The following is a 25,712-nucleotide window of genomic DNA, read 5'->3' as shown; positions in this document are numbered from 1 at the left end:
GGTCAATATGGAGTCAGTGGAGGGATCAGAAGACAGTTCCCACCATGGAGAGCTCCTTCTAGACCCTCTAATCACTCATAAGGAGTATAAAACAAGAAATAATAAATCAGATCTTGTTTTTACAGTAGAGAACAATGTGAGGAGCTGTAATTCACAGAGCAAGAACACTTCCTCAGAATTACTGATCTGCTCTGAGGTATTAGAGTTGACAGAAAAATGCAGGCTGCTAGTGCACAGGAGATGGGAAAGAAGTCCTCAGCCACTGGACTTGGTTGCTTTTTAAGCTTTTGTGGAGCTGAAGAGAGAAGTAACAGAATAAGCAAAAGGCACAATCCTCCACTCTGCACTGAGGACTGCTCTGTTGCCTGACCTTTCTCCAGGCTCACAGTCTCTCTTCCCTGCACCACCTCTTTGCTTAAAGACTGGGAACAACGTGGCAGTGATATGCAATTTCACAGTCTGCTGCACAACCAGCTGCATTCCAGGATGACTTAGAATTGCTTCTCCTGTACCCACGCAGGCACACACAGAACAGAGAAGGGAAACATGTTGGTTCCCACAGTGTAGTTAGCCAAATCTGAAGGATTAGTGGTGGGTTTGTAATGGCATTTCCCCAGCAGCTCTGCCAAGCCACTGGTATCAGCCTCCATCAGCCTTCACTTGCACTTGCTATGTGGGCTGTATAATTAATGACAGTGCTCTAGCAAGCACCATCTCAAAATGCCACCAAATGAAGCTCCCCAGTCCAGTGAAGCATATGAAAGATGCATGCTTGCATTCAAAAATAAACCACTACTGTCACTGACTTAATGACTTTGGCCTATCATTCTTGCAGTTATTTCTGGATCCTGTAACCTGTTGTTTTGTTTCTATAGCTTTCAGTGAAAAAGATTTTTTTTTCCATTTTTGATGTGAAAAGGAACATCAGTTTGTGAATTAAGCAAAAATAAGCTCCCCAAACCAGAGAGTTTGTTCACACTAATGGGTGTGAAATACCAGTAAGAAAATACTGTACAGGCTGGAAGACATACAGAATTGAACCACTGGAAAAGGAGAAGATGGAATGCTTTGTGGAAAGTTTTAAGAGTCTTAAGTTTAAGTAAAAAAGCCTAGGAGTATTTGGCCAGGAATTTTTTGTTTGTTTTTTTAAAAGTAAGCTGGCTCCTACTGGTTGCATTTCCACGGCTACATCTCAGTTCAGAATTGGGTGAGTGATGTAGCAAGCCTCAGCCTTGGCCATCCTGTGGCTGCTTTCTAGCACTCATGCCTGTGGTCATAAAATAAAACAAAAACCAACCAACCAAAAAACCCAACAAACAAACAAACAAAAAAAACCAAAAAAACCAAACAAACAAAAAACCAAACCAAAACCAAACAAAAAAACCCATCACCAAATCCTGGTGTTGGGCTGTGGATGGAATGGCACTCGGATTTAGGAACTCCTTGTGTTCCTTCACTTCCTGTACTCCTTCACTCTGCAGAAGTACTGCAGAGTGTAGTAACAGAGATGGAGTAAAGCATTAGTGGAATCTGCCAGGTAAAGGGTGAACTGGACATCCTGCCTTTCTGACATAAATTCCCTCTTACAATTTCCTTTCCCTGATTTTTCCTGCCTATTTTGGAACACATTCCCTCACCAAGTACTCAATTCTCAGGTTATTAGCCATAACAGGTATTTGAAGGCTTTCGCTTTTCTTCTTTTTATTTTAGAAAGAGAAAGCTGAGAAATCATATCTTGATATTACAGGGAGAGAGTAAGGAGGGAGGTGTGGCCAATCATGTTTTATTTACATTGTCAGTGGGATAATATATTTTGATCTGGAGGTCACTGATAGTTCTCTGTGCATTTACTTTTAAGGGACTGTTACAGATTCATATTCTTAATTTATGAACTGTATAATGAAGGTTTCATAGGGTTCAGGAAAATATAGGTCACTGCTCCTACCTCCCATCTTCCTCTCTTCTAAATGTCAGCTGCACCCTTTTGCTGCTGTTTGCTGGACTCCTACGAGAATCAATTTTTAGCTTGCCAAAATGGCAGAAAAACACCCACTCCGTTTTGCTGGGATAGTTTTCTGTCATTCTTGCGGGGTAAATCAGCTTAGCAAAGGATCCAGCAAACACCAGGGCCAATGGATGGGAGGTGGAAGTAGGGACTGTGAAATACCTTCTCCTTCTGCCAGCAACCAGCTCGTGTCGTCTGCAGTACGTGAAATTTTACCTTAAATTTATAGATATGTAATATTTATTTTACATATATATTGTAAAATGAAATGAAAAATGAAATGAAAACATGGTAAATTTTATCACAGTTTTCAGCATCTGCAATAAACTGTAATAAATCAGTGATTGAACCTAAGTAAAAAAGAATTCTAAAACTATGCTCGTTATATAATTGTGTCTCTCAAGAACCACAGGAAATTAGAAGTGTAGCTTTATGAGGCAGATAAAAAGCTTACAAATAATCACAGAGCACAAGTTGGGAGGTCCATTGTTAGACAAGGTATTTGCTAAAAAGGACAAGAAACTGTAAATGCTATTCAGAAATACAATCATAGCAAACAAGAAAGGCAAGCACTAGAAAGAATTTCTTGAAATGTGCTAACTCTAAATCAAGTCTGGTAGCACCTAAACTTAAACCATTTCTTCATAATAGATTATTTTTCTGTGGTAAGCTGCTCTGCTGCTTCCTGAAAAACTGTTCTCTATTCAGCCCCTTCCGTTTCTGCTCACCTAGGAGCATTTCTTAGGCATTCAAGCATTGCCTCTTGGCAAGTGTATTCCAACTGCCTTGCTTAAGAAATAAGCCTTTTCTTTAAAGAGACCATCTATGCAATAAAGCTTATGGCTTTTGAGAGCTACAAAGCCTGTTCTGAACACAGCATTTTTGGTTTACAGTGTGTTGCTTTGCGTTTGTGAAGACAGTATAATTTGTGTCTCAGTACACAATCCTCTTTCCTGATCATATGGGACACAGAAGGATTTTGTTTCCAAGCCAAATTTAAATTATTTACATTAATTTAGTCAAACATTTGATTTTCTATAATATTTAGACATAGGTAATTGTTTAACTTGGAAAAAAGAAAACTTCCTATGCTGTTAGTTCAGCAATGGGCTCAAATATTTCCTTAATATATTTGTCCATGTTTTTCTGTTGAACTCAGTGACAGAGCAAGAAGAGGTTAAGGTGTAATCCTAAGGGCAGGGTGACTGTTGTAAACCTCAAGAGAGCAGAGCACTTCTCTGCTCTGATAGAATTTCTTCTGTGAGCCTGGGTAAAACCCCAGACAAATGATGCCGGGGCAGCTCTTATCCCTCATCTTGCTTACTTAGGAACTTGAAATGCATCCTGTCAGATTCATGGTCCACCCTGCCCACAGTCTGTGACAGCTGCTAATACCAGATACTTCAGAAGGGGTGAAGCATCCTGCTTACCTGTAGCTCGGTGTAATTGATATGTTGAAGCCTCCATATCCATACAAGAAGGCAGGGTGAGAACCATCTAATTTAATTCCTTTCTTGTGAATAATAAACATTGGGATCTTAGTGCCATCTTTGCTAGGGTAGAAAACCTAAGACAAGAGAAAAAGAAATACAAAATGCTCTCAGTGCTGTAACTCTCCTCAAGTGCTGTTAACAAGAATGAGAGGTGGTAATTTCCATGGGGTCTGATGGGTAAAACCTTCTGAGCAACTTGCACCAATTGCCCAGGTCAGGTTCAGTACTGGGCACCACCTGCTTGGTTGTGTAGCAGCTCTGGAAAATGTATCAAAATGAGACAAAGGGTATGAGGTATCACCTTTAGGTATCTTATCCATCAGTTCTACACACAAGAGGGTTTAAGAAAATGTTACAAAAAGAATACAGCTCTCTGCAAGGGAAGACTACCAAAACACAAGGGCTGCATGGTCCATCACATGTGAAATGAGCAAAGACTGAGCTGGCACATAGAACAAACAGAATTTAAACCAGATTTCCTGCACAGATGAATTCACCAAGGCAAGTCTCTATGAAGCAAAAGTGGACTTAGCATTGCCCAGTCTTTCAGGTTATCTCAGGGACACTTCAGCCTCATCAGGGTGGTAACACAAACCATGACAGAAACTTTTGTTGCACTTTGGTGCATTTTCAGACATTACTAGGCAACTAGAACCAGGAGACCCAACCTTGCAGAATCCCCAGTCCATCAAGTAAGACAACTGAACTGCCCACCGGCTTTCTTCCTGAAAGGAAACCAGCTCCCAAAACACCAAGTATCCACATAGCACATGCCTTCATACATCTTTCTATTGCTGCCACAGCACTGTGTGAAGTTAAAAGCTGAACTCCATGTACACAAACATAGACTGTAATTGCTTAACACAGTTCCCACATCTTCTTGTTCGGATGCATGTCTCTGCCTGCATACTCTAATTTGGGATCCACTGTGTTATATTTTGCCAAACAAGAAAAAAATGTGGCTGTGAATGCAGCTTACTGCTTGTCCTAAAATTCTGTCTGATTCCTTTTCACTGCCTTGCTTTGACATCATGGCAGCTTCGACTCTAATTAGAACAAAAATGTAGTAAATGAAGAATGACATATTCTTATAATTTAGTTGCATGTTTACAATCTCTGCTTTTAAAGGAAATAGTTCCACCATGATTTGTAAAGCATATGATCAACAGGTTCTATTTTTACAACACATGAACCTCATCAGTAATATGAACCTATGCAACACATTTATTCTGAGCATTGCCTGTAATGTGAAACATGTAAATCCACATGGCTGAAAACAAAGTAATCACATTTAATTTTAGTTTAATCATTGCTAAGGAAATGTGAGAAATTTCAAATGAAATCACATCTACCTCCAAAGGCTTTACCAAAACCTCTAGACATATTACAGATAAAAATTCAGTATTTCACAGCACCCACAGTAGATAGGGAAAAAAACAAACCCAAAACCAAAAGCCTAAGGGTGTTTCTATGCAGATGAAATAACTTTTTCCAAATGCCATAACTGTATCTTAACTGACAAAGTGCTTGTCAGAACAGTAGAGTATAATGGATTTTCACTTTAAATAGTTACCTGAACACTATAAACGAAAAATAACTGATGAACAGGAGAACTGCTGAGGGTGATGATGAGGCGTTCCAGAGACTCTTCCCTAAAATATCATCTGTCAACTCCAGCTGTTGCTGGAAATTCTCAGGAAGCAAGCACCTGGCTGTTATAAATTTCCAGAAACTTACTGCTGTTGGCCAGTCCTTTCCTGATGACTAAAGCATGCCACTAATCTTACTGCTGGTTTCTGAATGAGGACTTTATCTTTTATATAACAGCTCGCTGAAAACTGACTTCTGTAGGGCTTTTATTGTCATCAGTTAAGATACAATAACATACCATTAAATGAAATCTCAACAAATCTCAAATGTCAAGCTGCATGTCATGGCTTAAATGTGCAATTTAAGGGGTTTCAGTCCTATTTTTGCTAAAATAATTATTACCTCTCCCTCCAAGAACACAAGAGAAGGGGAGCAGAAATCAATTCAGTGAGACATTAAGATACGTGAAGCCATTTAAGCTTCTCCAAATAGACTATTTTCAACAACTGATTCAATCTCACCTTTAAATTAGCTGTTATCTCTGAAGTAAGTCCAATGGTTTATTCATGTAACCAATAAAGGGATGTGCTTCTATCTCAAAGATTAAGGTAAACTACAAAGGGCAAGCCCTAAAAAGGATTTCACATGATGGTGTTTCATGCCTAACTTTAGATGCTGTCAGCTTTTACAGTGCTAAATGCTCATTAAAGAGTACTAACTTCTCCTGTTTTATCACAGTTAGGAGAGATCCACTTGTGCCAATCACATTATATTACTCATTGTCCATATAATTTCCAATAAGGTCTTAAGCCACTAAGGTCAGCATATATACTAAGAGGACAAGTAAGGAAAATGCATTTGAAGGGAAAAGGATGGAGAAAAACACTTCAGAAATATTATTATGAATGCTGAAACTCACCATTCAAAGAGGGACATGCTAAAAATAAGTATCTTCAGCCTTTAGGAATGCAAGAGCAATGCTGTGTGGTTGACAGGGCACTCCTGCTGCGTGCAACCCTTGGTGCTATTCTAGGAGCATAGTGCTGGAGCAGTAGAGCAGCCCTGGAATTGTTCTATCAGTCTCACACTCATGTCCCTGTGTCACATGGCACTGGGGTCTCAGTGCCAGAAGCACCTTCAATTCAGATGGCAGAACCTGAAGTGTGTATTTATAGCCTCTAGTCTACTTATTGTGATGGAAGGAGAAAGCAACATTCTTTTCACAGTTACTCACTGCTACAAATTACATGAAAAATAAGCTATATAAGCAAAACAGAACCCAATCTTAATCATTCTTTAGTGCATACATATGTATTTATACAGTGCTGTGTTACTGTCTTTTGATTTTTAAACTTAGCATTGGAAAGCAATTTAGATTAATTTTCACCAGAAAAAGGCAATGGATGTTTAGTCAAAGACAGTTTACAGAGTAAGTTTTACAAGCAAATATAGTGAACATCTCTGTGCTCGGGCTTGTAAATTTACTTAGGAGTTAAGCAGGACAAAAAAGTTCAGTACATTCATTCCTGGGGAGGTCTTTGTCCTTCTAATTATCATCTGCTTTAAATGTGCTGTATTTATATTAGGTGAATCTTCCCTTAGGGAAGGGGGGAACTAGCAGCTGGCATGGTAGACAAAGACCTAAATTCATAAAGGCTCTATATTTATCCACCTCTGCCTCTGCAATGACAAAAAGCATCCTCTCCATCTCAAATCACCAGGAGGCAAAGCTAAGTATTTCAGAAAAACAAAAGTTCTGAAAAACAGAGGCTGCAGATGAAGTTTTCTTTCATTTATCTGCAGAGATAACATTGCCAGATATTGATACTTGGACATAGAACTAAAAATAACTTTGGCAATCATCCAATATGCACTTCTCTTGTAAATATAAAATCAGTACCTTAGAATATTAAAGAAAGTGACACAATCATCCCAATAAATAAACAAAACTAATCTGTCTGCATACTCACATTGTGCCACAAAACTAAAAATACCTAAATTACTGACGCTGAATAGAAACTTCAATTTTTAAAAATTTAAATCCTCAGCAACTTCTGAGTATTTAGTTTTACTTCTCCCTTTCAGAATTATTTTATCTATTTATATAATGCAAAAGATTAAAAGATGTATGTAATTATAATTGTTTGGGTGTGAAAAGTGCACCTGAAATCATCTTGCTTTTAAAAAACCTAAAATCCTTCTACACAAAACCCAACCCCAAATCTTTACATATTTAAAAACTAACCTTCTAAGGTAAGATTCAACACAGGTTTTGAAATGCTACTGTAAGACACAAATCCAAAATGATCTTGTCCATATGGGTATAATGTATTTATTTTTGGAACTGTGAATGTTCACAAATCTTTTATCATTTTCCTGACTTGCTCACTAATGGCAAAGTATTAAAATCCAGTTTAAAAGTGATTAGTTTGTCTTGTCAAGAAAGAAGTATGTCCTGTAGATAAAACATTAATTTTATACAAGAGAAGAAACTTTAATTTCTGAGACTTGAAAACACCCCCTAAGTCACAGTAGGCTAATTATTCATAGGAAGCCAATAGTTATTCTAATAATACCTCTCCCAAATTCTCTTTCAAGATTAGGTATTACATACCAGAAAGAACAATTGTTTCCATGTCTGCGTGTGCTTGATCAAAACCAGGTAAGAATCACACCTGTCATTAGACTGACATCCATTGCGTGAAATGCCAAAAAATTTTACAAAGAGCAACTAAAAAGGCATATAAATCAAGCTGGAATGCTCCTTATTAAAAATTCACGTTCAATGATTTAGGTTTACTAACACCACAACAATGCCTTCAAAATAATTTTTTCCAATATGTCCTATACAGTTATTCTGAGATAATTAATTTTCATTTGAAACAAACAGAGGATTTAGCAGTTTTGTGGGATTTAGCAATATTTTTCTACTTCTAGGTAAGAGCAGCTGCCCTCACACACTGCTGCAGCCACCACAAAGTTACAGACAAACTGGGGAGGCAAAACACTCTGTTCAGTCCCAGCAATCCCTGGCACAGGGAATTGCTGGGAATGACTACTTGGAACTGAGTTTCAAACATCCAGTTTCACAAAAAGTATTCCCTTGTTAAGTGAAGATTTCTCAATACACTTACATCAACATTTGTGTTTTGAGATTTGGAGAAGAAAAGTACAAGGAATTCACTGCACACCTTTTGCCAAATGTCACAAATGCTTTGTTAAATGTGCACTGTTTTAAAAATCCCACACCAGTATCTTTGAAAGGTGACTGGAACAGTAAACTTAAAGGAACAGTCCCTAGAGAAAGTCTTCCTTCACAGATGGTGGCATCAAAGAGATACCAGTGCCAGAGCAATGCCACATAGCAACATCTCCCACTGACAAGTCCTAACACTCGGTGCTTCAGGAAGGCAAGTCACAAAGACAAGTCTGGACGTGCAGCACTGGCAGGCAGGGAGAAAGCCTCTCTTGAGACACCAGGGCAGAAAACTCACTGATTCAAACAGAATCATGTGCTGCCTTCCACACCATCTGTCCATTGCCCATTCCATCCCTCATCACCTCTGATCTTACATAAAACAGACACTAGTCTGGGGTTAAAGACCATAGTACATCACAAGCAAAACTCCCCATTTATTGCAGCAGTGGCATGGACCCAAGTGTAAGATCTGCAGTGGCCCCATAGGCAGCTCTGGCAGCCAGCCAATGGCCACACGTAAGAGCAGCTCTTACTAAACACCAGTTTTTGTATTCTTATATAGAACATGAATCAGAAGTCAGGAAAAACAACAGAGAACTGTTACCACTACAGAGCAAATCCACAGAATCTGAGGTTTCCTTTCTTCAGAGGGGAATCCTCATCAATCTTCTTTAAGCCTCTTAAATTAGCTTCAAAGCAATTCTGTGTGGGTTGCAAAGCTTGCTTAACATTGAGCTGGAAAGGGGCCAAAGTAACTCAGTACAGTAAAAATTCATGCAGGTAAAACCCAGAAAGGACACCCACCACAGACATTTGCAAAAGCACTATGAAAATAATCAAGAAACCGCTCAGAAGAAATTGTTCCACCACCCACCCACCAGCACAAAAAGCAGACTCATGCTGACAGAGGCAAAGTGCCAGGAGATGGGCTTTCAGAGGAAATACCTCCTTTCTGCTAGGTTCAGCTGCCCAGCTGCAGGGAGGTGTCTCATAGGGTGGTGGGAGGATGTAGGGGAAGACAACAGAAAAATACAGGTGCAAGATGAGAAATCCTGCAAGACTGGCATGGTAGAAACTGCTTTTAAATCACTCTTTTCTACATAAGTTAAAAGGTATCATCCCCCTTACATAAAGCATTAGTGGTAAACAGGATCCAGTGAGACCCTCACACACTCTCTACTTCTGCAACCAGCAAGGTTGCCTCTTCTGCTTATCCTTTGCCCCTTTCAGTGCAATCCCAGAGCCTCCTGAAGCAGAATAATTAGAATCTGCCAAATACAGTTGTTCCTCTTCTTTCATCAGTTTGCCTTGAAGATGACTTAGTGTACAGTGAAGAGACAGATATGAGACAGATAAATTTACCTTTTCATTTAAATATACACTCTAGTCATGTTAAACAGAAAAATGTCCCAGGGATCTATGTAAGTTACACTCTCTTTTCTGAATTACCTCTGTGTTTATGCATTCAGAAAATGTACTACTGTGAAGCAGTATAGTATGAGACAGGCAAAGGGGTATCTTGATGGAAGTAGCACACCATTATGAGTAAAATCATAATTAACATCTGCTGGCCAGTCCATTTTCTTTCATTAAATCAAGCTTTACTTCACTGAGTAAACTGCTCTGACAAGAGACAACACAATGCAGTAGTGTGTAGGCATTAGAAAATAAACCTCGTTTTTACCATGGTGGAAATCAGTTCAAATTGTAATGAGAAACACTCTAAGAGCAAAAATACAGAGGCAACTTACCTGGGCTAAGTTACTAATTTGTGCCCCTACATGACTAAAAAGCCACCAAAATAGCAGAAGGGGGAAAAATCTCTTGAGAATGGTCAAGGAAAAACTAAAGTCCTGTAAAATATCTGGGGCTATATTAGAAAAAATAATTCTAAGGTTCAGATGCTATTGATTTCAACAGTTTCCTGTGGAGACAGTACTATTGTTTTCAGATTTGTAGTAGTCACTTGTACAATGAAGAAAAATCACTCAGTGAGTAGCAAGAAGCAGAAGAGAAGTATGAGTTTTCATTCATTGTTGTAACAATGCTTAGGGAAGAAATTATTCCAAGTCTAATATAAAGCAACCCAGCAAAAAATTTCAACTGATGGTGTAGTTTCCAGCAGATGTCAAAACTAAAACTTGCAAGGGACTTCATAGCAGGAACACCAAGGAGTGTGCTGAAGCACCCTTGTAATACTCTTGGAAAAGGGCAGAAAAAAACAAGTAACAAAAGAGGAACATTTTTTTTAAAGCCCTAAGACTAAGGACAGTTTGCAGCAATCTTTCCTTTCTTAGGCAAAACATGAACAAGACAGCAAAAGCCAATAAACCTGTATCATAATTCACAACTAATAATCAACTCTCAATAAATCAACAGACCAGATTTCTAATGACACCAGATCAATAGAATGAGTGCTATCAGTTAAAAAACCACCAGTAAGCAGAAAGAAAAAGTCAGGGATGTCCTTACTGGTAAAATACGACTGTGATTTCAGGCATTATGCTTTGAAGCTTTTCTGCATCCAGACTATTTTTAGCTGTTAGCAGGGATCTCTGTACACTGGTTCTTTCAAAAATATTGACAAATTGGATGAAGAGCAAGTGGTTCAGGGAGTTGTCAGGGAGAATTTATGTAGCAATTTTTCCCTGTCTGTGAGAATAGAAGCTGGAACTAAGGAAATCATCTCTTTCTTGATATCATTCATCTACAAAGTTGAAACACTAGTTACTGTGAATAATAATAGTTCTTAGAGGTTCTCCATGTCCCATAAATCTCCTGTGAGATGACTAAAGGACAGAGTAGAAATAATTAATCTAAGGGAAGATAATACTTTATCAGTACCTCTGAGCAGTGTTGATAAAATCAAATCAACTGCTAAATGAAGATGCAAACTAGCTTACCGTTAATAAAATTGCACACTGATGAATTTGTGCTGCATCATAAGCAGACAAAAGGCCAGAGAAAATGAGTTATTTAAATGTTTTTTGGGTAGAAAGTGAACTGAAAAATGCACACTGATGAATTTGTGCTGCATCATAAGCAGACAAAAGGCCAGAGGAAAATTAGTTATTTAAATGTTTTTTGGGCAGAAAGTGAACTGAAAAAGAACTATCTTCCTTTATTTTCCTTCAAAAAATGTTCTTCCAGAATTCACCAAGATTTTGTGATTTTTAAGTTTTTACTACTTCAGTTCTTATACTGAGGACAAATAAGAGAGGTTTGCAGAAGGATTCCACTTGTGTTCCACTTAGACAATTTTGCAACTTTGCATCTCTTATACTGAGGACAAATAAGAGAGGTTTGCAGAACGATTCCACTCATGTGTTCCGCTTAGACAATTTTGCAACTTTGCATCTTTGGATACTTATCAAAGCACTTTATGTTTAGCTTGTCTTTTCAGCAGTGAATCCAATTTAAGAAAAAACAACCCACCAAATCTGTTGACAAAGCATTGACTAAGCTTTTTAAGCTCTGCCTTACTGTTACTAGTGCAATTTTTTTCTGTGTTTGGTATAAATAGAGTAAATGGAGACTATGCCCTTCAAAGTGGTCAGCAACACCAGTGTATTACTGAGGTGTGATTGTGCCATCTAACACTGAATAGAGAGAGGTTCTCCAAAATCTCCTCATTGCTATTTAGCAAATTTATTTTCCCAGTATAAACTGAACTGCTCATAATATTATATGATCACCCTGGTTAATATGCATCCCTTTCAAAGGTAACCATGCTATGGTAATCATGCTAAGGTAACCAATGAATGCTAGAGTTGTAACTTTAGGTTACAAGACTTGCTATAATTTGCTTCCCTTTTCCCCTTTGAATAGCAGAATCTGCTCCAAGTAGTGGCCACAAAAAATCATCTTTCAGAGGTTTTCATCTTCTATACATCTATGTAAGATCTCACCAACATCTGAAATTGTTGTTTTCCACTCTCTACTCTGTTAAACTGCTTTCCATCATGATGATGAATGTTAATTAACAAGAAAAACCCTAATTCACCAAGCAGTTTTGACCCTGGATAAAGACAGCAAGTATAATTTTATTGGGCTGCAGTGATTATGTGTGTGTATATATATCTCAAGAGTTTATCTGCATTTCTTACCAGTTCTAATTTGGTTTTGTCTCCTTTAGGTAGTTAATGCATAGCTATCATTATCAGTCTTCCAAATGTAATTTATTTCTCTGTTCTGCTTCAAGCTGTGGTTGGTAAGGGCCCTGTGATGGTCTGCATTTCCTTGCTGTCCAGCACACTGCTGAATGTGGCCCATGATGAAGACTCAATAACCAAGCAAACAAAGGAGCAACAACCTTCTAATTTGTTTTCTGCCAGCTGCCCTACCTCCTTAAACCTCTTTGTAACAGTTGCATGCCAAACCTAATAAATAACTGCATAAACTAGTTATGAACTTGTGTGTGCCTGGAGGCCTGCAACTCTGAAACACAAACCTCCCAACCCTGCCAGAGCCACTGCTATTCTGAAAACACTCCAGTTCCCCAGCTGCCTAAAGAGACACTATTGAGAATGAGAGATGCATCCACTGTAAAGTATTTAAATGGGAGTATGGAGCTGTGGTGAAGCTTAATTGCTAACAGGAAACACGGAGACACTGCAGAAAAGAGGGGACAAGGGAGTCCTTTCTGGAAGGAGTAACAGAGAGAAGCCAAAACTACCTGAAATAATAAAATGCAATCCAGCAAGGCCAGAAATACAACATACTATATAACCTGACAGATGCAATCACATAAAGAACAGTGAACAACTCCCTAAAAAGTAATTTAGAAAAGTATCTTGGAGATGTAGACATGCCAAACTGAACTTGAATGATGAATTGTTAGGGAAAAGGCAATCCCTACGTGAGGACATATAAACCAAAGTCTCACCCACAATGATTTATGAAGTAACCCGTCCTCTTGTATTCACATTTGCAAAGTCTCTGCTGGAGTGCTGTGTTCAGCTGAAACCATGGCACACCACATGCTGAGCATCTAAACAGATCCCAGGAAGAGGATGCAGAGTGATAAGAGGCCAGGAAATACAATCCACTAGAGAAACTGAACAGAATGCAGATTTTTCTTTTGTTTTGATTGTTTTTAGTCTAAAGGAAAATAAAATTGAGGGACACACAGTGTCAGTCTTTAAATGTGCAGAAATTGGCTGTAACCTCAAGAGAACCAATTGCCTTCCAAGGCAGTGAGGGACACAAAGGAACGCGTTTCAAATTCAAAAAGGGAATTCAGGTGAGACCTTTAGGTGGTGTACCCCTATGCCCTGCAAAAGCTTTTCAATAGGAAACTCAGTGAGAACCTGGGACAGATTGCCTAGGGAGTGTGAAGGCATTTAAACACAAGGCAGACAGAAATCAGGCAGGAATTGCTACAGGCAGAAGTGACCTGCCATAGTGGCCATGACAGCTCAATCATGACCATGTCACCACCACATCCAAACACACCACCACATCCAAACACATGCAGGCATGGTACTTTCTTCTTTTTCCCAGTTTTTTTGCCCCTTGTTTATTACAGCAGCTCTGCTACAGGTTTTTCTGTTCACAGCTACAGCCACCTGTTGAGCAGTAGAAGTTGGTTTCTTCTTGCAGGAAAATCCTATCTCCTGGGACTCAAATAGATAAGTTCTGAGATTGCTCTTACACAGATTTTATGTGATTTCAAGAAGAGAAGCTTCAAAAGCAGAAGTTAAGAAGACAGACTCTAAAACAGAACAAGTGCCTCCTTTCTCTTTGCCTTTCATAAAACCATGAAACAGAGGAATGTGAAGGCCATCCAGGGACTTTACATACATAACAAAATCTACAGGAGCAGCTGGTGAGAACAGAGATATATTCAAAAATCCACCACTTGCATTATGGATCTTAGTTAACTAATAACTGGATTATTAGTTAAACTTGAGAAAATGGTTTAAAACTTTAAGCATTAAACACTTACATGTTAAAACCGAAGAAAACATTTTTAAAACTTGCCCATATATATAACAGAGATGAGCAAACACCTATTAACAGAGTGTCCAACATTTTATTTTCAAGTAATATGAGCCTCACTAACAAATAAATTACTGTAATTGGTACTGTTCTGGAAATTTGTTTGAATTTAAACACTGTCCTATGGCACAGACAGATACATACCTAGGTACATAACTCTTACTAAGAGTAAATCCCCTTCCTAGGAAACCTAATGACTATTAAATGCACTTACATGACACTGCTAGTACAGTACTGAAAAATACAACTAGAGGAGTCTGGTTTTCTTGGAGGCCTAGAAAAGGCAGTCAATGTGTCTCCCTGCTAGGTCAGTGGCTCGAATGCTGGCCCACAGCAGTGATGACTGACAACTGCAATCATCTAATGATCTTTTGCCAGCTGAAAAATACTTATGATTGTGGTCCCAGAGCAATCTGTCCTCAATACAGCATTATCATCACAATTAAACTCCACCCCACCAGCCAGGCTCCATGAGGCAAAATGATGGGTGGGCAGATGGATAGAAATATTCCCATTCTGCAGAGGAGCATTCTCATTCTGAACAATGCTGGCATGCCAAAGTTTGACATTTATTCTCTTAGTGAGAAAAGGGGCAGCTATCACTTTTTTCTTTCAGTAGAGGACTATACTGAAATTTCCCATTTTTATGACTACTTGGTTCAAGCAAGAATTAAACAGCTATAAAGAGGCTTTAGAGCATTTTCTTCTGTGGAACCATTCCGTGTTTGACTCTCTACCATGAATGGTATTGGCCATTCAATCTGCACTGTACAAGACAAACAAACTCTATAATGATCAAAAGACTGTGTGCTGTCAGCCTTTATTACCATTAGACACATCAAGAGGGGGGCTTTTTTTTGATGCTAAAGTTCTCTGAACTATTTGTGTAAGATTTTAATAACCATCTTGATTAAGTTTTCAATCCACATCTGAAAACTCAACTCTGAGGATCAGCAAACCACTGCCATTAGAACAGCAAACCATATCCCCAGAGCAACACCTCACTCATCAATATGAAGCCATGGACGAATTTCATCCTGAATGTTTCTGTTCCTGTAGAATGAAGTTAATAATATTCACTACCTTTGAGAAATAACACTGATAAGCCTACACAAATGGGAGAAGAAAAGCTGGAAGTAGATTCCCACTGAGGACCATTACACAGAATTCTTACTTACCCTGTGAATAAGAGAGTTAATTAAAATAGCAATGTGTTCATGCTTAATTAGTGGAGGTGAGTTCAATCAGAGGAGTGAATATGAAAGTTCCAGGAAAAATAGAAGGAAATTCTTTCGTGAGTTTTTAGAAAGAAGACAAACCCCAAGTATTTTTACTACATTATCATTTTAATATCTCTATATCAGCAAAGAATCTACCTACAGAGGTTCCTGAAGACTTCAACACATGTGTTTATTTAAGGTATCTGAGTGAATGACTTTTTAAATATTTTTTATGGCAAAAGGTATTTTTCCATTTACTGTAAAAAATCAAAACTATTTTTTATTTACAATCAACATTGCAATCATTTAAGACATGTGAGGCAATCCTTTAAGCTACACTGCAATTCCTTAAGCTCTTGTTTAAAACTCCAGGGTGCAAAGAGGAATTCAATTCACTATAAACACTATGTTTAATGCTTACAAGGCCTGTTTCAGTCCATGCTATTTCGCCTTGTGTTTTAAGGAATTCTGAGAGAGTGTGGAATGCAGCTTGGGATTAAGTAAGCCAACTAACATCTCCCTTCACTAGAAAAATGGAAAACAAACCACTGCAAGCTCAAACAAAAGCTCCACTGAGTAAGGCACAGGAATAGTATTTCATAATGAGTTTTAGTTAAACTACTAAGCAATCACTTCTTTTGTATGCTTGAAACAAATGAACATTTTTATAAAGTCTAGAGCATGAAGGGTCTACAGATGCTTCCACTTTAAAAAGCTCTCCAGCTCCCTACACACTCAACAGAAAAATAAACAATTTACTATTAAAAGCTTGGAACTATTGAATCTCAAAGCCTATATGACAATACAAATGAACACAGAGAGTATTTTAAAAAATATTTTAGCATTATTTCCCACAACGTGTGGTCAGTAGTGTGCTAATTCTTCCTAAGAGAAGTTTTGCACTCCCCTGCATCCCAAACCACACCACATTTCCATTGTTCTGCATTCTGCTGAACAAAAGCTCCCAACTTCCTAAACTATGCCTCAATCCCCAGTGGTATATAAGAAGGGGATAAAGCAAAACCAGACATTTAGACGTTAAAATAGGAACTTGAACTGGGCTAGTGAAGAAAGCAATGCAAAGTCTATCACTTCATCCTCTTATTTGGAATAGAGAGACGTGGTTCCTACTCCAGATACCTAAGGAACATCTGAACTGCATTGGATGGGGCTACTTAAATTATAATGGATGGAGAACCAACTGCTATTCTGCTACTCCAGCACATGGATTTCAAAGTTCAAGAGCATTTAAGGTCATCACAGGAAATCCATCTCTTGGTACTCTATCTAGACATAAAGTCCTTGATTCTGACAATTTCCTCCCTTAGAAAGGAGTGTAATGTGGCTGAAAATATTTAATATACAATGTCCTAGCTTTCAAGAACTACAGGGGCCTTTAAACTAGAGCACTACATTTTCAGTGTTTCAGTGTTTCTTCACTGACCTCCAATTAGAAGAGGTAATGGCAGACTAATGTGGTGTTTGTAACAAACACATGCCAAGGATGTAAGATACTATATTCCACAGGCAACCTGCCAATGCTGTCACAGTTGTCACTGTGATTTTGTTGATGTCCTCCAGAGAGAGACTGGTGCCTTGGTGCCAAAGCACTAGGTGAGATCAGAGTCAGTGACTTCAATCTCCTTCCTGAGAGCTCTGAAAGAAGTGGCTCAAAGCTTATTTCCTCCCTGCAAGACAGCAGGTGTCTGCCATACCGTGGCAAGCACTAAAACTGTGGTTTGTTAGAGTCAGTGACTTCAATCTCCTTCCTGAGAGCTCTGAAAGAAGTGGCTCAAAGCTTATATCCTCCCTGCAAGAGAGCAGGTGTCTGCCATACTGTGGCAAGCACTAAAACTGTGGTGTTTGTGACATTCCTTCTTCCCACCAATATTTCACAGAATCACAGAATATGCTTAGTTGGAAGGGACCTACAAGCATCACCGAGTCCAACTCCTAGCCCTGCAGAGGCAGAGGACGATCCCCAAGAGTCACACCATGTGCCAGAAAGTATTGTCCAAAGCTTCTTGAACTCATTTTCTTCTTTACTGCAATACAAAACCTCAAGGAAATAAAAAGAATAAAATGGAAACCAACAACAATAAGCAACTTGTTTCCCCTAAGCATTAATTCTATCCTCCTATCCCATGAGATCAAGGCAGGATTCAAACCCCAAATACTGTGAGAAGAAAGAAAGTCCAACTCTTCAAAAATCAACCCCTTTTTGGTTGTGATGGATTCTTAGGAGAGGGATGAAAATGATGACAAAATTACTTACTCCTCTGTAGAAAAGGGAAAAATTATTTGTCTCTGCTTAGAATCAGTTGCAAGTACATGCCTTCAGTTCTCTGGTATGAGAGTACTTTGTCTCAGCAGATAGATTCAAAGCTACTCAACTTTTCTCCAACTTACAAAGATCTATTAATATAGAAAGTCACACTCAAGACTTCTGGTCAATGGGGCTGGCATTTGGGCTGGCACTGTGTAACACCTTCATCAGCAAAATGGACAGTGGGATTGAGAGTATCCTCAGCAAGTTTGCTGACACCAAGCTGTGCACTGCAGTGGACATGCTGGAGAGAAGATATGTCAACTAGAGGGACCTTGGCAGGCTTGAGAGGTGGGACTGTGTAAACCTCATGAAGTTCAACAAGGCCAAGTGCAAACTCCTGCACTTGAATCGACACGATCCCAAGCACAAATTCAGGCTAGGTGGAAGTGGACTGAGAGCAGCCCTGAGTGTCGGAGCCTCCGTGGTCGAGATGACCCTGAGGTGTCAGAAAGTCTCTTTTTCCCAGCCCCGCGACCGAAGAAGGAGTCAGCATTCCTCAGCTCTGGTTTTGAAGGTTATTTTCTCTTATCTAATAAATTCTTTCTCTGACCAGCTGAGGTCTGTCTGGCAGGTCGGTTCATGGCACACTGACCATCCTTGAGGTAGTGTTAACATTTTACACTAAGAACTACGTGTACTTTATTTACAGTAATTTTCCAACACCTATCACACCTATGTTAGACAGTCTGACTCTACTCTAACCAATCTAAAAGTGCCACCATCACACACAAGATGGAAGCCAAGTAGGAGAAGGAGGAAGGACAGGGCATGCCCAAATTCCTCCATCTTGCCTCCTGTGCCCCCATTCTAAAAACCCCAAAATTCTACTTTTTCACCCTGTGACAATCATTCTGCTTAAACTCTTGTGGCTTGTAAATCTTCACACAAAGCTGGTAATTTTCTCCATGGGTTAAAATCAAAGGCACAGGTGTCTTTGACTCCGTGCCAAGGTCTGAGCCCCCTGCCAGGGGCTCGAGCCATCCAGGGCAGCCAGAGGAATGTCCTGGGTTCTGACACCTGAGGAGAAATACTTGGGGGTGTTGGCTGACCAGACACTCAATGTGTCCCAGCCAATGTGCACTCACAGCTCAGAAAGCCAACGGTGTCCAGGGCTGCATCCAAAGAAGCATGGCCAGCAGGTCACTACTCTGGTGAGGCCCCACCTGGAGCACTGCACCCATCTCTGGGGTACCCAACATACGCACTGGCATGTCAGAGCAGGCCCAGAGGGGACACATGAAAATCATCTGAGGGCTGGAGCACCCCTCCTCTGAAGACAGGCTGAGAAAGTTGGAGTTGTTCAGGAGAAGGCTCTAGGGTAGCCGAATTGTGGCCTTCCAGTACCTAAGAGGGGCCTATAAAAGAACTGGAGAGGAACTTTTTACAAGGGAATATTGCAATAGAAAAAAGGAAATGGGCTTAAACTGCAGGAGGGAAAGTCTAGATGAGAAATTATTAATAAATTCTTTACTGTGAGGGTGGTGAGACACTGGAAACAGACACTGGAACACTGGTTGCCCAAAGAAGATGTGGATGCATGATCCTCAGAAGTGTTCAAGGCCAGGATGGGTGGAACTTTGAGCAACCTGGTCTAGTGAAAGATGTCTCTGCCCATGGCAGTGGGGTTGGAACTAAATGATTTAAATCCCTTCCAACTCAAACCATTCTTTGATTCTACGACATATATGTGGGTAAGGGGAAAAAAATCTATGTTAAGACCATCTCTATAACCACACTGAAAAAAACCAGAGATAATTATAGTATCAGCTCTTGCATTGCTTAGCAGGTTGAGCTTACTACAGTTTTCAAAGGACACTGCTTTCCTCTGTTATTTTTATATTAATGAGGGAATCTAATGCTCATGGAATGACACCACCAGCAACAGCAAGATCCAGGAATAGCATGGGCAGGTGCTGTGCACAAGTTTCTCTGCCAGTCAATATCAAGCCTGACTCATCTTCTCTCAGTGTTGTGTTTTCCTGAAGCAGAGATTAATCACTGTGCCAAACTGTATGGTGTAAAGTTCCACTTGGAATGAGAATGACTGTAGACTTTTTCTGTGCCAAACTGTATGGTGTAAAGTTCCACTTGGAATGAGAATGACTGTAGACTAGTTTTCCCCATTAATGCCTCATAACTTGAAATCAGTACTGCAAGGGCTTGGTGACGGGAGGTAAAGACTGAGCAAGAAAAGAATAGAATTCTCATGAAAATTACTTCACCTGCAAAAGTATTTCCTGCAAAAGAAAGGTGGAAATTCATTCCAGCCCAATGAGAAATATCTTTTTTAAGACCCGTGCTTCTTGGATATGTGCTGCAATATCTAAACAGCAGCTGCTTTTTTAATCAAACTAAGTTGTAAAATGAAGTTGTGTTATGAATTTCACCTTTTGCAAGAGCTAATCCAAAGTGCATCTGTCAATAGCAACATCTATTTTCAGTTCATCTCAAAGTATTTTAAGTACTGGAGGGTATTCAAAGAATGGTAAAAAGAGCCAATCAACATTTTTATTGTTGCAATTTTAACACTTAAAAGCCTACACATCAACCTTAAAGTAGGTGTGTTGTGAGCCACACCAGAAGACTGTTTATCCACGATTAAGTGTCACTGTGAGGTGCTAACATGGAGAGGCATATAAGTACATAGTTGGCAACTTTACAGAGATAAAATTTTTGTATTCAAATAAGATGCTTTTATTTAAAGCAACAGTTGAGTTATTAACACAGTAAGTATCTTAGGGCAAGTGCTGTTTCTAAGCTCCTGTAAAAGTGTTTTTTCTTTCTGTAAAGCCCATCCCAGGCTATTTCCTGAAAAAGTCTGTCATTGTGATAGATGGAAGTACACAGGGAAGAAAAACCAAATTTCAAGAAGTGCTTGAGAGGAAGAGTAATTAATGCAACTTAATGTATCATTTAACAAAAGCAGCTAGGATAAATTTTTGATGTGTGGCAAGCATTTTTAAACAGTTTGACTTCTTCATGAAGGTCACAGAGATTTCAAGGTAAGGGCGTAAGTACAAGTTACAGCACGGTAAATTAGACTGTACTTGCAGGGTGTCACATGGAGCCAATAACTCAAAAACATGCTCCCACCCTGGTGCAAAAGACAGGTGTGTTGAAACAGCTCTCCCTTCAGTGCAAGTTGTTGATTTTCTTAGTTAGGGCTGTCAAAGTGTAAGATCTTAACCCTAGCTACAAAAAATGCAGCAGTTCCAGCACAAATTTTCTTTGTGTAGTAAACTTCACCACTAGTCTACCTTTGCACTTTACAACATATACCAAATACAGCAGATTGGATTTGAAAGACCAAAAAACAGGCACTGTGGCAATTTACCAATTGCCATTAATTCAGGTTTCATATACACATGCACCTTACATTTCAGTTCAAATCTTGTCCTGTTATATTCAAAGACTTCTGAAGAACAACTCATTATAGTTTCATATATGCTACACAGCAAAGCTGGGAAGATTGCTAGTATTAGTAGGTATTTCTTCAGGTATATGAGAATAAAGAAAGAACTTTGGCAGGAGACCTGCCTTTCATTAAGGACATGGATTAGGACAGTCAGCAACATTATCCTTTCCTACTTAGTAATTCTGATGGAAATTAAAATTATTAAATAGATTCTGAAGCATTGTTCATTCTCCTATAATAATCAGGGTTTGCCTACTTTCTTGCATTCTTTGCATATTTCTTGCATTCTTATTTTTTATTTTTTTAACAAATACCTGCAACATTGCCTGTGTTTTGAAATAGCTATGTATTAATTTAGCTTGACAGCCTGTTACACCCTGCTTTGATACCCTGCCATCCCCTTTCCCTCCCCTGAGCAGAAGCACCATCAAGGCTCTGAGTGGGACCACCCAAATGGAAACGAAGACTGGAGTCCATCAGACCTGTGCAGTACTGACAGTTTCAGTTACTACAAACTTGAGCAGGCAGTCCCAGCCCTGGCCTTGACAAACAGCCTTTTTCACAGCTTAGCTGAGATTCCTCCATGGATCTGAATGAAACATATCAAAAACTAATTTCCAAGAGGTTGCCATACTGCAATCATTTGCTGGTATAAGGCAAAACTGGATGACTGGATGGTGAGCCAAGAGTGCTCTTCATAAGCACTGATCCCAGTGTCAACACACAGGTCACATTTCCCTAGAGCTGGAAATGAGCAGAAGCTGAGTAAGGAGAAAACCAGAAACAGTGATACTGACTTCCACCACATTACAGCCTAGCAGTGAATCTCTGCCAGTGCTTTACAAAGTGAAGGTTTCCAAGGGCATAGCAACAGCATGCCTCCTCCTTGAAATTATTTGTATCACTGTTCTACTTTACCTTAATTTAGCATGTAATTGATTTAAGTGTAAAAGGAGATTTTATTTTTCCAGACATTTATTTTATAAAATTTGATTTACTGGAAAAATACATTACTTCTGATTTACAGCAACCTCTTCTATACCCTTTTTAATTACATGGGTATTTGTGTTTCATTATTATCCTTCTGAGTTTGATGGCAGCATTACAATTGTACCAAGCTCTTTCCTAAAGAGAATGCAGTTTTCTTTGTCTTATCCAGCTCACTCTGCCCTAAAGTTATCCTGAGGAAGTCCCTTAATGAATTTGAGTGAAGCAGCAAAAATGCATTCTCTGTGAGAACATTTCCAGGAAATTGTTCTCTACCACACTGTTATTTCTGTCTGGAGATGCAGACACAGACAGATGGGGCTGTTTACAACCACTTCATGTACACATACTACTGCCTTTACACTTTCAGAGAATGTGCCTTGGCATGTGTCAGACGCAAAATTAAAAATAAGATATTAAGAGAAGTATGTAATCTCTTTTCAAAGACTTCAAGCCATGCTGTGACAAGGCTTTATGTTGCTTACCTTCTATGGAATTTCACCTTTTTGCAAGCTAAGCTTATTTAAGTTCCACTTTTGGCACTAGACTTTGTTATGCCTTTGTTTATAGAAAGAAAAAGCCTCTATTCCATTCTTACTCTTAGGCAGAAGATGAAAACATCCTACATATTACAACATGAATCCACCCTCCAATATTTATTCTATAAATTGGAGGTCTTAAAAAGGGTTGTGTTTTTCCCTCCATCCCCGAATGGAAGCCTGCTTTGTTCTGTTCCTGGGTCACATCTCACAGCAACCCTTTTGGAAATATACTCTTCATGGAGGCCCTGGCATTGTGCTAGGGTCAAACCATGACAAATATGCTAAGCATCCCAATATAATGACTGCTTTCCTAGACCCCTAATGATTTCTGTTGTGTCACCATCCCTGGATGTTTTTAAAAGACAAATAGATGAGCACTTAGTAACACATTTAGTGATGGACTTGGCAATATTGGGTTTATGGCTGGATTTGCTCTTAAAAGGTCTTTTTCAACCTAAAGAATTCTATGATTTCAACGAATTTCCATGAACTCTCTCTACAAGTTCCATACCTGTCTTAAAAATCTTTGCAAGGGCACAGTATTTTATCAGGGTCTTACCAAAGCTGTGTTTAGTGGAAAGATCATTTATTACTTAAAATGTGTATTTTGTATCATCATTTTAGTAACAATAATGTTACAAGGTCAAAGCAGTTGTTTATGAAGAACCCTGTATTTTCCTGAACCTGTTCCATATAATCTGTAGCTTACACTGTTTTCTACTGCTAAAAGCTAATTTCTTTCAACTTCATAAACCTGAAATTTAGCTAATTCTTATACACCTTCACTATGTGTAACAGGCACCTCCAAAGGATTCTCCACACTACTACACTGAGATACCTGTCTGAGCCTTTAGAGCACCTACAATAGTATTTCAATTCAAAACCAAAGCATGGCTCTAAAGCAAGTCTCCTCACCAACAGCTAAGTCCAGTTATGTTGAGCTCTTACATAGGTGGTGGGAGCAAGACAGCAGTGTTCATGTTTATTACCTGAATTGTCTGGTAAACAGAAGGATCAAATCCTTTAACAGTCACTTCTCGGAAAACTCTTGGCTCCAGTTCCTCTTTGGTCAGATCACAGTGATATATAATACCTAAAATACAGAATACAATGCAAGCTTGTCAGCTTACTATATATCTACCATTAAAAAGATGCCAGTTTAGGCACTGTGATGGAGTCATGAATAGGAAAGGTAACTCAGCAGGGTGAAAATCAGTAGTTCTGGACACATTTTTTAATTTATTATACAATATAACACTTACATATATGCATTTCATTTAGGGAGGGTGCAAAGGCTTTTGTGCAGAAGGAGTAATTCTCACCATTCACACAAAGCCAGGGGGACTTAAGCAAAATAGGGGGAAAAAATGATTCACATAAAATTAGAAAGGACTTATTAAGAAAAATAATGTTAGAAGAAAGAAATGTAAAGTCAAATTTAAAACACTCCCTTTTATATCCACCAGACCGAGAATAAATATATCAAGAATTTCACTCAGGTCAACAATTTTCTTCTTATGGTAAAAGATTTGAAATTAAAATTCAAATGGCCCAGATAACAGAAAGAACTAAACATCCACTTGAAATTGTGGCAGACTAGCACAGGTTACCTATGGAACTGAACAAAATCTGGTCTTGAGTAGCTTCTCTTACATCTTGATCTTGCAGGTTTGAAGATATCTTCACTTGAGTTGTACATATAATTTCGAAAGGATTGTGCACATAAGAAAATTTATGTCTATAAATAGTATAGAACTTCTAGGTTGCAGCAGAGGCCAAATCACAGGGAATGCAGCTATCCAGACACTACACAGATGTGTAATTAACCAAGAATAATTTTACATTTAAACTATAAAATATTTCCTATCATTCAACCCTAATAACATTTGAGTATGTGTCATACAATGTGACTATCATGTTTGCACACTGGTTAACATACTAAAAATCCTAATATTCATGCCTGTACTACAGATACATGTGATACGTAAACTAACTTGAGTGCTAATTATTCTTTTTTTTTCTCCTTTACAAAAAGCTGCTCCCTGCAAAATTTGGAACATTTATGAGGGAAAAGAACACTAAAAGGTATGGCATCCTCATCCTTAAGACCTGGGATCCTCAATGTAATAAAGTTAACCAAGGTGGACAGGACTTGATTGAAATCCTGATGTATTGTGTGCATTATAGATAAATTCAGGAAATAGAAGTAATTACTACAGAGGTTGTAATTATACAAATTAATGCAGACATTAAATAATGAGGAAACTTATCTGATACCAGGGAATTGCCTCTTCAAGTAAGTGTTATAGACCAGAAAATCAGGAAGATAGAGATTGGTAAACAAATGCAGATGTAAACAAACATTTCTAGCAATTGATAAAGCTTTTTTCCATAACAGTGAATTAAGAGGGGACTAAAAGTAGGACTACTCTAGTCTGCTATGATTTTTTGTTTTTTCATTTATTACAAAATTACTAGCAAGCCTAATCAGGCTGATAGGTTCAAACCAGCATTAATGCAACATTTCCCTTGAAGATCAGGATCCAGAAAATGATGTGGAAGTTCCGTGTAAAGCCATCCAGGCAGCAACAGCAGAGTAGCTGTTTGACACACAGGCAACTGCCTAGGTTGGGCAATGTACTGGCAAACACTGCACACAGGGCAGGCAGAATTCCCACATCTTAGCAAATCACACAATGAAGAATAAGCACAGTCACAGACTGCATTTCCAGAGCAAATCAACCTAATGTTACACTAACATGCAATTCAACCCCTGCTAGTGCATCTCTTGTTCTGTTGTATTTTTAGTGTGACAGCAGTTAATATAAAAAACCATTGTAGTATTTGTAACGGTTTTGTTGGGTACTAAATAAATGCAAAACACCGGTGGTCACCTAAGCATCTGACCAGAGTGGACAGCAGGGATAGCCAT

General features: G+C 38.8%; 1 protein-coding gene across 1 annotated transcript in view; it reads right to left on the bottom strand.

Annotated features, from left to right (window-relative positions):
• LOC120511024 (prolyl endopeptidase) overlaps window positions 1–25,712 on the bottom strand; it is an 88,475-nt gene that overhangs the window by 13,922 nt on the left and 48,841 nt on the right. The window contains exons 10-11 of the mRNA XM_039727597.1: window positions 23,770–23,873; window positions 3,436–3,572 (exon numbers count right to left, since the gene is read on the bottom strand). Of these exons, the coding sequence (XP_039583531.1) occupies window positions 3,436–3,572; window positions 23,770–23,873 (241 nt within the window). The remainder of the gene's footprint in view (window positions 1–3,435; window positions 3,573–23,769; window positions 23,874–25,712) is intronic.

This window comes from Passer montanus, unplaced genomic scaffold (genome assembly GCF_014805655.1).
Source record: "Passer montanus isolate IOZ18808 unplaced genomic scaffold, ASM1480565v1 scaffold11, whole genome shotgun sequence".
Lineage (NCBI taxonomy): Eukaryota > Metazoa > Chordata > Aves > Passeriformes > Passeridae > Passer > Passer montanus.
This window is presented reverse-complemented; position numbering and strand designations above follow the sequence as displayed.